Source organism: Mus musculus, chromosome 2, assembly GCF_000001635.26.
Source record: "Mus musculus strain C57BL/6J chromosome 2, GRCm38.p6 C57BL/6J".
Taxonomy (NCBI): domain Eukaryota; kingdom Metazoa; phylum Chordata; class Mammalia; order Rodentia; family Muridae; genus Mus; species Mus musculus.
This window is the reverse complement of record NC_000068.7, coordinates 60295292-60310344: the sequence shown is the minus strand read 5'-3', so window position 1 is coordinate 60310344 and position 15053 is coordinate 60295292. Positions and strand designations below refer to the sequence as shown.

Sequence of the window (15053 nt, the reverse complement as noted above, 5' to 3'; positions counted from 1 at the left end):
TTTTATAACAACGTATGTGTGGATAGAATTTTCACATTCCAGACAAAATGCATGTCTTACAGTCTTGTCTAATCCTTAAACAAACCTATTTTGAAGTGTAAGTTATGTAAAATTCATCATCATCATCAACTGTATTATGATCAGCCTTCTTTCTAAGCCCTCTGCTGAGGTGGGGCCCACGGCAGGGCCCACGGACAGTCTCTGCTCCAGGTGCTGCAGTGTAATGTGTGAGAGACAGACCTGCCTCTCCAGCGTTCTCGTCTCGTCAGTCGCTCTGAGTTCTTATAAGCTTTTAAGATGTTAGACACCAGCCTCTCTGCCTAATGTCTAAGCTTCTCCCACCTTCCCCCTTCTTTGTCATTGAACATCTTTTTCTCAACTTTGTTATTTTCTGTATGTACAGCTACTTATTGGTAGGTTTGTTTGTTTTCTTCTCACCAAAATGGTTTCTGTCTTTTAAAAATACACTTTAATAGAATATACATTTTATACTAGATTTAGATTTGCAGGGAAGTTGCAGTTAGAACTGAAAATTCTCACTACCCCACAAACAATTTCCCTGACATCTTTAGTCTGTCATTAGTGTACATAAGAATTAGCCAAAGCCTGTGCATTAGTCATGTCTCCCTAGGTTGGTTTGTTGTTTGTTTGTTTGTTTGTTTGGTTGGTTGGTTGGTTGGTTGGTTGGTTAGTTGATTGATTGGTTGGTTGGTTTTGGTTTTTGAGACAAGGTTTCTTTGTGTAGCTCTGGCTGCTCTGGAACTTGCTCTGTAGACCAGGCTGACCTCAAACTCAGATATCCGACTGCCTCTGCCTCCCAAGTATTGGGATTAAAGGCGTGTGCCACCAAGCCCAGGCTTGTATCCCCATAGTTTTTACTTAGTGCACTTTTCTATTCAGATATTCATTCAGAATACTGCATCAGGCTCAGCCACGGTGCCCCCCGTGAGAACATCTCTTTTTTTGGGTGACTTGACAGTTTTGAAGTTATCTGTTGTCTTATTTTTCCCATGATTATGATTTTGAGTTTGGAAGAAGGCTTTTTGTTGTTGTGGGGGTTTTGGTTTTTTTGTTTTTGGTTTTTTTTTTTTTTTTTTTGGTTTTTTGGTTTTTTTGGTTATTTGGTTATTTGAGACAGGGTTTCTCTGTGTAGCCCTAGCTATCCTGGAACTCAATCTGTAGACCAGGCTGGCCTTGAACTCAGAAATTCTCCTGCCTCTGCCTCCCAAGTGCTAGGATTAAAGGCGTGTGCCACCACTGCCCTGTGAGAAGGTGTCATTTTTGCCATAGGCTGTGAATGGTGAATTCTGTCAGCATCACTGCTGATTTCAGCATTGATCTCTCTGGTCAAGGCTTTGATGTTAATTTCTCAGTAGTAAAGTTAGCCTTTGTCTTCTCTCTATGCTATACTCTCTGTAAAGATGTTATGTGCTCAGCCCTCAGTTACAGGAGGGGAGCACTATCCTCCATCTTTGGAGTTGGATAGGGAATCTATGTGATTAGTTGGAATCCTGTACAAGATATTTGTCCTCATTTTAAATTCATTCAGTCTTTTTATTTGTACCTTCATTACTGTAGCTTTGTTGCTGTTCAGTTACTGGTTTTATTTTTAGAAGTGTGTGTGTGTGCACACTTGTGTGTGCACATGCGCAAGCACATGCATATCTAGGAAAGGACAACTTTGTGGAGTTCATTCTCTCCTTCCATGTTTTTTTGTCAAGCAATATTTCTGACCCCCTCCCCAAATGCAGGTAACTGCCTCCTTTACAGTCAGCCTCACATGTCCAAGTGGTTAATAACTTTGCCATCATGTCAAACATTTTTTTTTTAAGTCAACAAGACAACTATAGTATTTAGGAGACTTTCATATGTGCTGTGAAGACAGGAAATGCAGTGTTGGCATTTGAGCTCTTGTGTTGTTGTTTTTGTGTGTTTGAAGCCCTTTGCACTTACCGGCCCTTTTATTTTCGATGTTACAGTTGACTATGAGGACAAACACAATGGCACCCTGCCACAGTTCATTCCATATAAGGACGGCGTCTACAGCGTTATTCAGAAGAAGGTGACGTGGTATGAAGCATTGAACGCGTGCTCTCAAAGTGGGGGAGAGTTGGCCAGTGTTCACAACCCAAATGGGAAGCTCTTTCTGGAAGACATTGTGAACCGTGACGGATTCCCTCTCTGGGTTGGGCTCTCAAGTCATGATGTAAGTCCCATTTGCTTCCAGAAATTTCCCAAAGCTGTAGCTTTGAAAATTGGAGATTTTTGGCATAAGGTACTAACTCGAAATATAATAGTGGGTTAATTCCTACTAGTTTCTTACCTTTTATAGCATGGAATAAATAGAATTATAGAATGCAACTGACCCAGCCATCTCGGGTTCACAGGATTAATAACTCAACAGAATGTCTTGTAAGCTGTTTGATTTGGGGTTATTTTGTTGTGGATTTAGTGATCAATATCCTGTGCTCTATCTGGTCCCTGAAGTTTGTCTGGGAGGACCAGTTAGAAAGCTCCTAAATAGCATAGAGCCAGAGAATCCTAAATTTCAGCATTAATGGTTCATCTGCCATTTATGCAATAGCTGATAGTTAATGAGTTGTTTAAACTTTACAGAAAAATCAGCTAATAGTGTTTTCTTTCAAATTTTAACACAAAAACACATATAACAGGCAAAGACAATTCTTAATATGGTCAGGACCTATAGGGTGAGAAGGGCTTGGGTTTGGGAGGGGAGGACACAGGAGGAGTTAGAGAGGAGATTGGCAGGGCGGGAAATGATATAAATGCAGCACCCAGCTTTGAAATTCTTTTTAAGAAAGATTAATAATGTGATAACACATTTTTGGTACCATTATTTGAATTCTGTATCTATTATGTATGTACTTTTAATAATGTTTGCCATGCCAAAATAGTCATCCATTGAGTTCTGTGGGCCTCGTTAAATAGTCTTTAGAAAAGAATGGCAAAAAATTAAAGGAACAAAAGAAGGATAGAGGGAGGGAAGGAAGGATAGAGGAAAGGAAGGAAGGAGAGAGGGAGGAAGGGGGAGGGAGGGAGGGAAGAAAAGAGGAAGGAAGGAGAGAAGGAAGGATTGATAGAGGGAGGGGGAGGGAAGGAAAAAAGGAAGGAGGGAGGGAGCAAGGAAAGGAAGGAAGGAAGGAAGGAAGGAAGGAAGGAAGGAAGGAAGAGAGGAAGGAAGGGTGCTGTAAGTTCATAGTTTCAAGCAAAACTTGAAAGTAGTCTCCTCATGTCTTCCTCCTTAGGGAGAGTTTCCCTTTTTAGCCTCTGCTGTATGATGGCCTCTGTAACAGACCCAGACACAAACCACAAAACTGTGAAGCTCAAGAAACAGGTTTCCAGGCCAGGATACAGCTCCATAAATGACAGTACTTGCCTAACATGTGAGCCCTAGGTTCAATTCCCAGCACCGCCAATAACAAAAAAAAAAAAAAAAAAAAAAAAAAAAAAAAAAAAACAGTGTTTAACAGGATATGGCAATGTTTGAGAGCAGTGTTTAAGAACAACTTGAAAATTTTCAGGACAACAATACCATGTTGGAGTTCTCAATCTTTAGTTATGCTAAAAGGGTAAATAGAAGCCATTTGCATGCGTTTCATAAATTTACCTTTCTGTCTCTAAATGGAAAGTCCTGTTTGTGTTCGGCCAGAGCACATGCCCCAGACTGCTCTATCAGAAGCACGTCCCCGACACTGCAGATAGCCCTCTACTTACAGTACTATGAGCAGGTCATGAGCAGTCCCTTCCTACCGTGTGTGCACTCTTCTTACATCCTTTCTCAACTCGCACATCTGAGCTCAGGGTGTCCACACTGTTCCCAAACAGGGAAGCGAATCGAGTTTCGAATGGTCCGATGGCAGAGCATTTGACTATGTCCCATGGCAGAGCCTACAATCTCCCGGAGACTGTGTCGTCTTATATCCAAAAGGAATTTGGAGACGTGAAAAATGCCTGTCTGTTAAGGATGGTGCTATTTGTTACAAGCCTACAAAAGGTAAGACTTGACTTGGAAGTACGGTGTATTTACTGAAATATGATCATTTAATCATTTAGTGAACATGTTTATAGATGTAAATAAGGCTTGTCCGCAAATTTTATAAAAACACTTCCTGATTTTTTTGTGGTGGGTGTACAATTGGTATATCATGTCAGAGAATTCGTTCTCAAGGATATTTATCATATCACAAGTTACATTTTACTTTAGAGTTTGAAGATTTTGTTTGCTTGTTTGGTTGGTTGGTTGGTTTTTGTTTTTTTTCAAAACAGGGTTTCTCTGTGTAGCCTTGGTTGTTCTGGAACTCACTCTATAGACCAGGCTGGCCTGGAACTCATAGAGATCTGCCTGCCTCTGCCTTCTTGACGTGTGTGCCACTACCACCTGGCAAACCTGAAGATTCTTGCTTTACATAGAAATGAATCCTAGAAGCTGTGGCGTTCCCTAAGTGGTATCATCAGTTCATCACACAGAAGGAAAAGAAACGGTAGAGAAAACTGTTGGAACACATGACATACAATAAAGCACACAGAAACAGAAAACTATACATCCAAGAAAACAGGCTTCACAGAATGAGGCATGACAGTTCAAAATGCAAGGCATAGTGTTACTACCATATGACCCAAGTCTACTTCTAGGTATAGCCTGAGAAGAACTAAAAACAGACACTCAAGCTGGTATTTGTACAACCACATTTATAGCAGCATAATTCATAACAGCTAAATGCAGAGAGAACGCAAGAATCTTCCAATAAATGAATGGATATGTAGAATGGTGTGTGTGTGTGTGTGTGTAAAACATACTCAGGAGAACTACTTAAGCTTAAAAAGGAAGGAAATGCTAACATGAGCCACTATATGGCAAAATAATAATAAAATAATAATAAAAGGGAAAGTTCTGCATAATTCTCCTTATATGTGGTACCTAGAACTCTCAAGTTCACAGAAACAGGATATCTAATGCTGGTCCATCGGGGTCTAGAGAAGGTGAGGTTAGACAGTTACTGCTGATGGATGCGGGGGTTTCAGTTTTGCAATATGGAAAACCTCTATAGATGAGCTGCAGTGTTGGCTGTAGTATGTGTGTGCTTAGTGCCACTGAGGAGCACACTAAAACATGGCCAAGATGGTGCTGTGAGTGCTAACACCCACATGTAATCCCAGCACCCAGAGAGTGAATGCAGAGCCAGTCAGGGCTGCGTAGTGTGTTCCAGAGCGGCCTTAACCTACAGAAGCAAAACCCTGTTCCAAATCAAAACAGAAAAACAAACAGAAAAGGTTACGGTGATAAAGTGTATATTATATATATTTTTCTAGTAGTAGCTAAATTCGTAGATTGTCTAGCTAGCATACGGGAAGCCTGGGTCCTCTCTGAGCAGCTCTTAGGTCAGCCTGAACCAGCCTGAGCTGCATGAGACAATGTTTCGAAATCCGCCCACCCATCCCACCCACCCCCAAGCAAGAATCTGACAGGGCTGGAATGTAGCTCAGTGTAAAAGTGTTCGTATACACTTGGGAGGTCCTGTATTGGATTTCCAGCACCAAACAACAACAAAAAGACTGTAATGAACGTATCACAATGTACGCCCTTAAAAATAAAAATAAAAGTAAAAAAATACAAGAGTTGGAAACACAACTTCATAAGGGTTGGAAAGGGAAGGGACGACTGCAGACAGTTCTAGATACCCACAAGGTTCCCAGGGCGAGATGGCTGTGTGTCCCCTGGAGTGCAGTGGTGGCTATGGGTTGAACCCACTTTCACACCTACTGAAGCAGCACACAGCAATATCCCTTCAGCTCATCACCTACTTTCACAAAGTGGTAAAGGCAAGAACTTGCGGGTATCAGCTCCTTCCTCCAGAATCACCATGAGGAATTTAGTGGATGCATTTGGTCAGAAGCGGTTGGGAAACTCACCCACTTCTCCACCTGTTGAACTGACAGGGCCTGGGGCAGGCGGAGCTCAAACAGGTAGCATTGGCTTGGCCAGGCCAAGGCAAACATCTGAAATTTGAAAGAATTGAGCCTGAACTGACTTCTAACAGAAGACAGAAGCAGAAGGAACTAGTCAACAAAAGGTTCTTGATGGAGGAAATGTCAGAGGCCGGTTTTGTTGTTGTTGTTGTTGTTTTATTTTGGTTTTGTTTTGTTTTGTTGTTTTTTTTCTGGAATCACAGAAGTAACATATAAGAAAACTCCCTCCCACCAGTGATGTACAGAAAGCCCAGGGAGTTTTAAGGTTGTATACAATGCACAACAGAGCCGAAGTCTGGGCTGAGCTCCCACCTGGGACAAGGCCAGAAATTGGACTCCGATGATCTGTACTTAGCTGCCCACAAGTTTTATGCTCTTGAAAGGAATTAATCATGAGCCTTAAGGGACCCAACCTTCACTTCCTAGGCTTCTAGTCTTACTCAGTGAAAACACAAAACAGGCTGAGTAGAAACCAGAAGAATTTTTAAGAGCTTAAAAAAAGATACCATCTTTCGATTTGCGAGGGAATTACAAATTGCCAACTTTTTAACTTGTGGTTGAGACGTTCATGTCAGTCTTTATGTAACTAGGTAAATGTTGGTTTACATTTTCACACATTTTTTTCACAGATAAAAAGCTGATCTTTCATGTAAAATCATCAAAATGTCCAGTGGCAAAGAGGGATGGTCCCCAGTGGGTCCAGTATGGGGGCCACTGTTACGCTTCGGACCAGGTACTGCACAGCTTCTCAGAGGCCAAACAAGTGTGTCAAGAGCTTGGTAAGTTAAAACCCACTTCTTTCCTCGTGGTGAGATAATTTAACTCTTCACAATGTTTTTTTCCTTAAGAAAATAATGGTGTGGGGCAGGGGGGGTGGGTGTTTGGGAGGGGGGAGGAATGACCATATCTTGCAAAGTGCTTTAAGAGCACGTCTATTTTATAGTAGCATTACCACCTTATTGTCCAGTAAATAGTTAAGTATTTTATGCATAAGATCTCAATGGGACTTGGCTATAATCATTTAAAAGGATCGGTGTTGACCGAAGATATTGCTCAGTTGGTAGAGCTACGCTTGCCTAACACCTGGGTCTGTTCCCAGGGCCACAGTACTGAGCTGGTAGTAAATCCCTATTGTCCCAATACTCAAGATGTCTCAAAGGCAGGAGAATCAGAAACTCAAGGCCATCCTTAGCAATGTCATTTCAGGTTAGCCTGGGCTACCTGAGACCAGGTCATTCCCATACATATAGGTAAAGGCTTAAAAATAATAAAAATGAGAGTAAATATCAAAATGAGAGTAAACATATTGAAAGTAAAAATGGAAAGAAGTAAAAATGCTAAGTGATCTATTAATATTAAGGAGAAGCAATAACAAATGAAAAAAATTTAGATATACTTTGAGATGTTTAGAAAAGGGGAGTCAAGAGGCAAAATATAACTGACTCTGTAGTCCACTACTTAGTTTTTAATATTAAGCTGACACTGAACAGGGTAATTAAAACAACTGATCGTGAGTTGTCCATCCATTCTGGATAGGATTGCTCACATCCCAAAAACCTAAATGAGAGGCAAGACATTAGGCTTCAGATGTAGCCATTTCAGAAAAAAAGCTCAGTGATTGACTACCTTCTGTGAGGGACCCAGTCATTGCCTTCAGTGAGAATGTAAAGTGACTTCTAAGAAAGCCACCCAAACTATCTAAAAAATCAGAGCTATTTTGTTTCTTCCCTATGCAGCACAGCAGTTGGCATTTCACTCATTTATTTTGCTAACTACTGTATGGCAGTTGGCTACTTAGAAAGCATTTTAAACAAGTGCATAACAGGAATTATGTGTGAGAACCTTGGTGTGGTGTCTGTGTTTACACATGAGAAGAACTATTATAAAATATGCCCATGTGCTTACATATGTGGTCTGCCTCTTTGTCTGAGAGAGAAGATAAGAACCACTGTTGTAGATGTAGCGTGTGAGCGGTTGGTTCATGCTCTCACAGGCTCTCCCTAAGCGATGCTGTAGAAAGCCCAGAGTCGTTTCTCTTCTTAGACAAACACAAACAGTACCCAGGAGTCAGGACATGTGGGAGCATCGTAGGAATGAATGAGGTGGCATAAAGTTTGCACTTGTAGCACAGCGCTTTGAAGATGGTGAACTCAAAACCACTCTTCTTTCAAAGGTTTTGATCCCCTTCTTAAATTCTCTAGTTGGCTGCCTCTGTAAGCCCGAAGAAATCACTACATCTTCTTGACTCTCGGTTTCCCTCTCTATAAGAGGTGATGATACCTCTGGCATTATCTCCTAGGTTGCATAATATTAAACATATTCAATACAAGGCAAAGCCTTTCTTTCCTCTTAGGATGGATTTCCCAGCTACTTATTATTTATTCCTGTTCTATCTGACGTTATTTATAACACGTGTTTAGGAACATATTAACTCATTCAATCCTCTATCACTTTGGGGAACTCGGGCTGGTTATGAGCATCCACATTTTGGGTGGCATACCATGGAAGGATGGCAGGTGCTTCCTCAGGTCTCAAGCGAGGCTTCTTTAGATTCTATTTTGAACAGAAACAAATTCAAATCTAAGTTATACAGAAATGCGGTTTTTGAGGCAAGTCCTAGAAATACATAGATGGCATTTTAGTCATGCTGTCACAAACCCCAGTTGTCACAGTCAGCCGCTCAAACACAAAGGCCTTACTGATTTGACACTTCCCGGACAAAACAAAACAAAACAAGACAAAAAAAAAAAAAAACCCTGCAGATACATGTTTCTAAATTTTGAAACTTCTTTATGCAAATTTTCAATTTAAAAATATTTCTAACTTTTTTGAAACTTTATTTGTGGAAACACTTTTAATTTTTTTAAAGATTTATTTATTTACTTCATGTTATTTCATGTATGTGAGTACACTGTCGCTGTCCTCAGACACACCAGAAGAGGGCATCAGTTCCCATTACAGATGGTTGTGAGCCACCATGTGGTTGCTGGGAATTGAACTGAGGACCTCTGGAAGAGCAGTCAGTGCTCTTAACTGCTGAGCCATCTCTCCAGCCTGGCACTTTTAATTATTAACACAAATGCCAGAAGTTTAAAGGTACTCTCTGGATGAAGCTTGAATTTCCCAAGTGGTCTTGTTCACAACAGATACTGGTTTGTTTTTGGGTTTGTTTTGTTTTGTTTTTTCCAAACGTTCCAGTTCAGAGTCAATCACTTGGAGTTACATTCTTTATATGCTTAGCATGGAGGTAGTTAGGTATAATTTGTTTCCCTCCAACAGATCATTCGGCAACTGTTGTCACCATAGCAGATGAAAATGAGAATAAGTTTGTGAGCAGACTGATGAGGGAGAACTATAATATTACTATGAGAGTTTGGCTTGGCCTGTCTCAGCATTCACTCGGTAAGTGACACGTCTGTGAGCTCAGTGTGCAGAGTTCTGAGGTTGGGCGTGGTGGCCCACACCTGTACTCTAACACTCTGAACGGTTTTACCATAGTTCAAAATTAAGTCTTACCAGTGACATTTTTTTCAGACACGCTGAGTTAAATCTAAAGAGAATTTGTGGAAGAACTTTTCAGTAAAGAATTGATGCAGGGTTTGAAAGATGAAGCTGGAATTGATAAAGATAAGCTACGTACATAATATTTGATCATTTGTTTCACACTTTACATAGAATCAAGTATTAAATAAAATAAATGGCAAATCTAAAATATCAAGTAATTTTCAAAAAAAAATGAGTGGACTCAATACCAGCTGTCTAAATGGATTGTAAATGGCATTTTCACACTTATCACACTATGGAAAAACAAAAAGGCGTGAGGGTGGTCCTGAGGCCTCTTAACCCTTCCTCCCCCAGTAGCATAGTTTTAATGACACATTTACTTAAGGAATGGAGGGTACGGATCCCTGCAGATGAAGTTATCACACAATAAATGCACAAGCAAGCATTCTGTACCTTTATCAAAACTCATGTACCACTCTCTAATAGAATGCTCTATAAAGATGAAAATGGGGGAGAGAGAAATGGCTGAGTGGCTAAGGTTACTCGATGCTCTTACAGAGGACCCTAAGGTTTTGTTTTGTTTTCTCCTGTACCCACATCAGGTAGCTCACCTCCTGTCTATACCTCCAGCTCCCAGAGGTCTGCATCCATAGACACCTGTGCTGACACATTACAAAAACATACACCGACACATAATTTAAAGTAATAGCAGTACATCTTTTAAAACCGAAATATTATTTCTCATTGTCCAAGACAGCAGTTACTAGCCACATTGATCAGTTCACCTGTGGGGAGTGCAACTAAAGGCTTAACGGCTTTTGATTATTTTTAGTGCATTTCACTGTATGTGTACATGGTCATTTGTATGTGCATTTATGTGCACATGTATATGCAGGTTAGAGGTCAGTGTTGGGTAGCTGCCTGAATTTCCTCTCCACCTTATTTATGTGTGCACATGTTCATGTGTATGTACATATATATAGGTCAGAGGTCGGCATCAGATATCCTTCTCAGTCACCTTATTATTGGAGATAGAAGTTCTCATTGGCCCCAGAGCTCACTGATTCAGCCAGAGTAGCTGGCAAACAAAGCGCAGAGATCCCCACTCTGTACCTCACTAGTGCTGGGTTCACAGGCATGGTCCATGTGCCCAGGTACTTTACATGGGTTTACAAGGGATCAGATTCATACCCTGGTGCAAGCACTGTACTGAGTGAGCCATCTCTACAGCCTGTAAGGTTTGGGTTTTTAAATAATAACATCATATAAAACAGTGGTTCTCAACCTTCCTAATGCTGCAACCCTTTAATACAGTTCCTCATATTGTGGTGATCCCCAACCATAAAATTATCTTGTGACTCTAATTTTACTACTGTTATGAGTCATAATGTAAATACCTGATATGCAGATAGCCGATATTCAGCCCCCAAAGCAGTTGCAATTCTCGGGTTGATAACCACTAATATAAAATAACAATCTTCTAAGAAAATGGGTTATCTGAGCCTCATGAGTTTTTATTGTTGTTGTTGTTGTTGTTGTTGTTGTTGTTGTTGTTGTTGTTGTTGTTTTGGTTTGGGGTTTTTTTTAGCACTGTGATTAGTAGCAATAAATATAACTGTACTTATCATTTGCCTTCAGATCAGTCTTGGAGTTGGCTCGATGGATTAGATGTGACATTTGTCAAATGGGAAAATAAAACTAAGGATGGTGATGGGAAATGTAGCATTTTAATAGCTTCAAATGAAACCTGGAGAAAAGTCCATTGCTCACGTGGCTATGCAAGAGCTGTCTGCAAAATTCCTCTGAGTAAGTAGGCAACCTGTCCTTACAGGCATCCGGTCAAGAAGTAAGTGTAGGGATGATCCTGAAGCTCAGTGGGAGAGCCCTTGGTTCAACCAGCACTTCCAGTAAATAAATAGCACATCTGTGTACTTGGTTTTTACCCACATGACCTTACGTTTTTATAAAGCATATCTCAAATCTTCCTTAAATCAGAGATTTTTTTTAAATGATAAATAAATAATATGTCTAGAATTCCCAAATGAAACTGTTAAACAGCCAAATTCTGTATAAAGCTCTTCTAACTAAAAATGGGAGCTGCCAGAGAATGGGGGAAGACATTGCTTTGAGGATACCCTCCCAGTGTGGTTTATTTTACGGTTTCCCTGTGTAGAAGTGTGAAGGTCTATTTCCCATGGTTGCTTAGAGAAGCAACTTGTGGACAAAAGACTGTCCCTTCGGCTTGAGCAGAAGGAAAGATCTCCCCTGATGTTGGGGAAGGCATGGCCACAGGCAGGCAGAGCAGCAGGAAGTTGCCTGGTCACATTTCCATCCACACACACAAAGCAGAGAACAGGAGGAAATGGTCTAAGGCCACGCCCTCCAAGCCTCCCAAAGGCCAGCTCCTCCAGCAAGGCCCTGCCTATTAAAGGTTACTTAACTTCCCCAAAGGGGCTCAGACTGAGATAGTGTGTCCAAATCCTCCAGCCTTTAGGGGAAGCGTCTCATTCAAACCAGCACAGCTACCTTGCTGCCTTTCTCTCAGGTCCTATAAAACTTTAATAGTGAAATTTGTTTTGTTTTTGTTTTTTCCTTTGGGGGTAGGGGGGGTTGAGGTAGGGTCTCACTATGTTGCCCTGTGTGTCCTGGAACTACCACTATGTAGACCAGGCTTGCCCTGAACTCAGAGATTTGCCTGCCTCTGCCTCCCAAGGACTGGGGTTAAAGGCACGTGCCACTCGCTACACCTGGCTATAAAGACTTTTAAAACCACCTAAAACTAGATCTAACTATTTTAAATGTTCTTGGTATCCGTGTGAAATTGCAGTATGAACTTTAGTTTTGTCATGAACTGATATGTAAAACAACTGTAAAAATAGTATTGAGCTTCGTTTACAGAGAAAGGCTGTGTCTTAGTCAGGGTTTCTATTCCTGCACAAACATCATGACCAAGAAACAAGTTGGGGAGGAAAGGGTTTATTCAGCTTACACTTCCATACTGCTGTTCATCACCAAAGGAAGTCAGGACTGAAACTCAAGCAGGTCAGGAAGCAGGAGCTGATGCAGGGCCATGGAGGGATGTTCTGTACTGGCTTGCCTTCCCTGGATTGCTCAGCCTGCTCTCTTATAGAACCCAAGACTACCAGTCCAGAGATGGTCCTACCCACAAGGGGCCTTTCCCCCTTGATCACTAATATCTCTTTAAAATATCCATCTCTTTTAAAATCCAAAGTCTTTTTACAATTAAAAGTCTCTTAACTGTGGGCTCCACTAAAGCAGTTTCTTCCTTCAAGAGGGAAAATATCAGGGCACAGTCACAATCAAAAGCAAAAATCAATCTCCAACCGTCCAAGTGTCTGGGATCCAACTCATGATCTTCTGGGCTCCTCCAAGGGCTTGGGTCACTTCTCCAGCCATGCCCTTTGTAGCACACACGTCATCCTCTAGGCTCCAGATGCCTGTACTCCACTGCTGCTGCTGCTCTTGGTGTTCATCTCATGGTACTGGCATCTCCAAAACACTGCATGACCCCTTCAGTCCTGGGCCTTCAATTGCAACTGAGGCTGCACCTTCACCAATGGCCTTCCATGGCCTCTCACAGTGCCGAGCCTCAGTTGCTTTGCGTGACCCCTTCATGCCTTCAAAACCAGTACCACCTGGATGACCCTTACATATTACCAAGTCCCGCTGCAGCAGGAGTACAACCTTGGCCATCTCTGGAACACAGCCTCTTTGTGCTTTCAGAAAACACTTCCCAGAAGATGTCACCTCAATGATGCTGGTCTCTTCTTAATCACCACTAATTTCTTAGCTCCAGCTAACCAGCATCAATAGTCCCAGGAATGCAAAGTTTTTGCTTTGGTAGTTCTGGTATCTTGTTAATCACAGCTGATTCTTCAGCCCCAGCTAACCAGAACTACAGAATCTTCACAATCAAAACAGCAATGGCCCTGAAAAGAGTCTTTAATTTTCCCTCTGAAATTTCACAAACCAGACCTCCATCTTCTGCAGTGTTCTCAACATTATCTTCCAAGCTCCTACACAACATCCAACAGAGCTCTTAACAACGGATGGATCTTCAAGCCCAAAGTTCCAAAGTCCTCCCACAGTCCTCCCCAAAACATGGTGAGGTTGTCATAGGAACACCCCACTCCTGGTACCAATTTGTCTTAATCAGGGTTTCTATTCCTGCACAAACATCATGACCAAGAAACAAGTTGGGGAGGAAAGGGCTTATTCGGCTTACACTTCCATACTGCTGTTCATCACCAAAGGAAGTCAGGACTGAAACTCAAGCAGGTCAGGAAGCAGGAGCTGATGCAGAGGCCATGGAGGGATGTTCCTTACTGGCTTGCCTTCTCTGGATTGCTCAGCCTGCTCTCTTATAGAACCCAAGACTACCAGTCCAGAGATGGTCCTACCCACAAGGGGCCTTTCCCCCTTGATCACTAATTGAGAAAATACCTTACAGTTGGATCTCATGGAAGCATTTCCTCATCCTCTAGGCTCATTTCCTCAACTGAAGCTCCTTTCTCTGTGATAACTCCAGCTGTGTCAAGTTGACACAAAACTTGCCAGTACAGGCTGTAAACCTTTTACATTAACATTTGAAAACAACTAACGTTTAAGTTTTCCATTTTGGTATATAAATATTACAGATAAAGCTCCAATGGCAGTAAATGGTTTCCATCTATGCATGCATTGCCTTGCTCCATCCTGTTTCCCCATGCCGAAATGCATCTGAACGAATCAGATCAGCTACAAGTTATCAAACTCTCCAGTTCAGGGAGGTGATGGATTAGTGACAAACAGGTCACATTTTTCTTTGAAGAGAAGGAAACAAGTAGTTAGAAACTCTGTGTGGTAAAAAACAAGGTGGTGGTTTTTATATATGTGCTAGGAGAGGGTCTACTAGTGGAGATGCCGAGGCTAAGGTTTTAAAGATCAGCACAGCCTCCTCAGAGACAGGCATAGCAGAGGAGCCAGGTGGAGAGACTCCAATGACAAAAGGAGCCACTGAAGCTCAAAGAACTGGATGGTAGACAGGCAGAGCCCTTAGTAGGGCTGCAAACAATGGTCCAGGAGTCCTGGCTCTTTTCCGAATGGAGTGGAAAGCAATTTGTGCATTTGGAGGACAGCAAACAGCACTGGTGTGGTAAAAATTACAGGAAAATTGCAGTTCTGGTTTTGGCCATTTTGAGTTAGCAATAATGGAAATCCATTATGGGAAAGTACAGTCTGCAGCTGAATATATGAGAAAGTCAGATAACCAGCATAGGGGTAGCATTTGAAATCCTGAGCGAGTGGTATGGATGTAGCTTCGTGGGGTGCTTGCCAAAGGTCCAACCTCATTAGGTAGGGGATGGAAAGTACAATAACATATGTTAGGCTGATCTCCTAGGAAGGTGGTAGAAGGGAAAATCTGTCCTGGCTATGGAACGGTCTGTAATTTGTACAGGACTTTGTATTTTTTATTAAGTATTGTCTTCATTTATATTTCCAGTGCTATCCCAAAAGTCCCCCATACCACCCCCCCACTCCCCTACCCACCCACTCCCACT

The 15053-nt window shown here is 41.7% G+C and overlaps 1 protein-coding gene across 1 annotated transcript in view; it reads left to right on the top strand.

The window, feature by feature from the left end:
- Positions 1 to 15053, top strand: part of Ly75 (lymphocyte antigen 75) — a 91171-nt gene that overhangs the window by 72929 nt on the left and 3189 nt on the right. The window contains exons 30-34 of the mRNA NM_013825.4: positions 1980 to 2206; positions 3847 to 4015; positions 6618 to 6767; positions 9268 to 9390; positions 11131 to 11298. Of these exons, the coding sequence (NP_038853.2) occupies positions 1980 to 2206; positions 3847 to 4015; positions 6618 to 6767; positions 9268 to 9390; positions 11131 to 11298 (837 nt within the window). The remainder of the gene's footprint in view (positions 1 to 1979; positions 2207 to 3846; positions 4016 to 6617; positions 6768 to 9267; positions 9391 to 11130; positions 11299 to 15053) is intronic.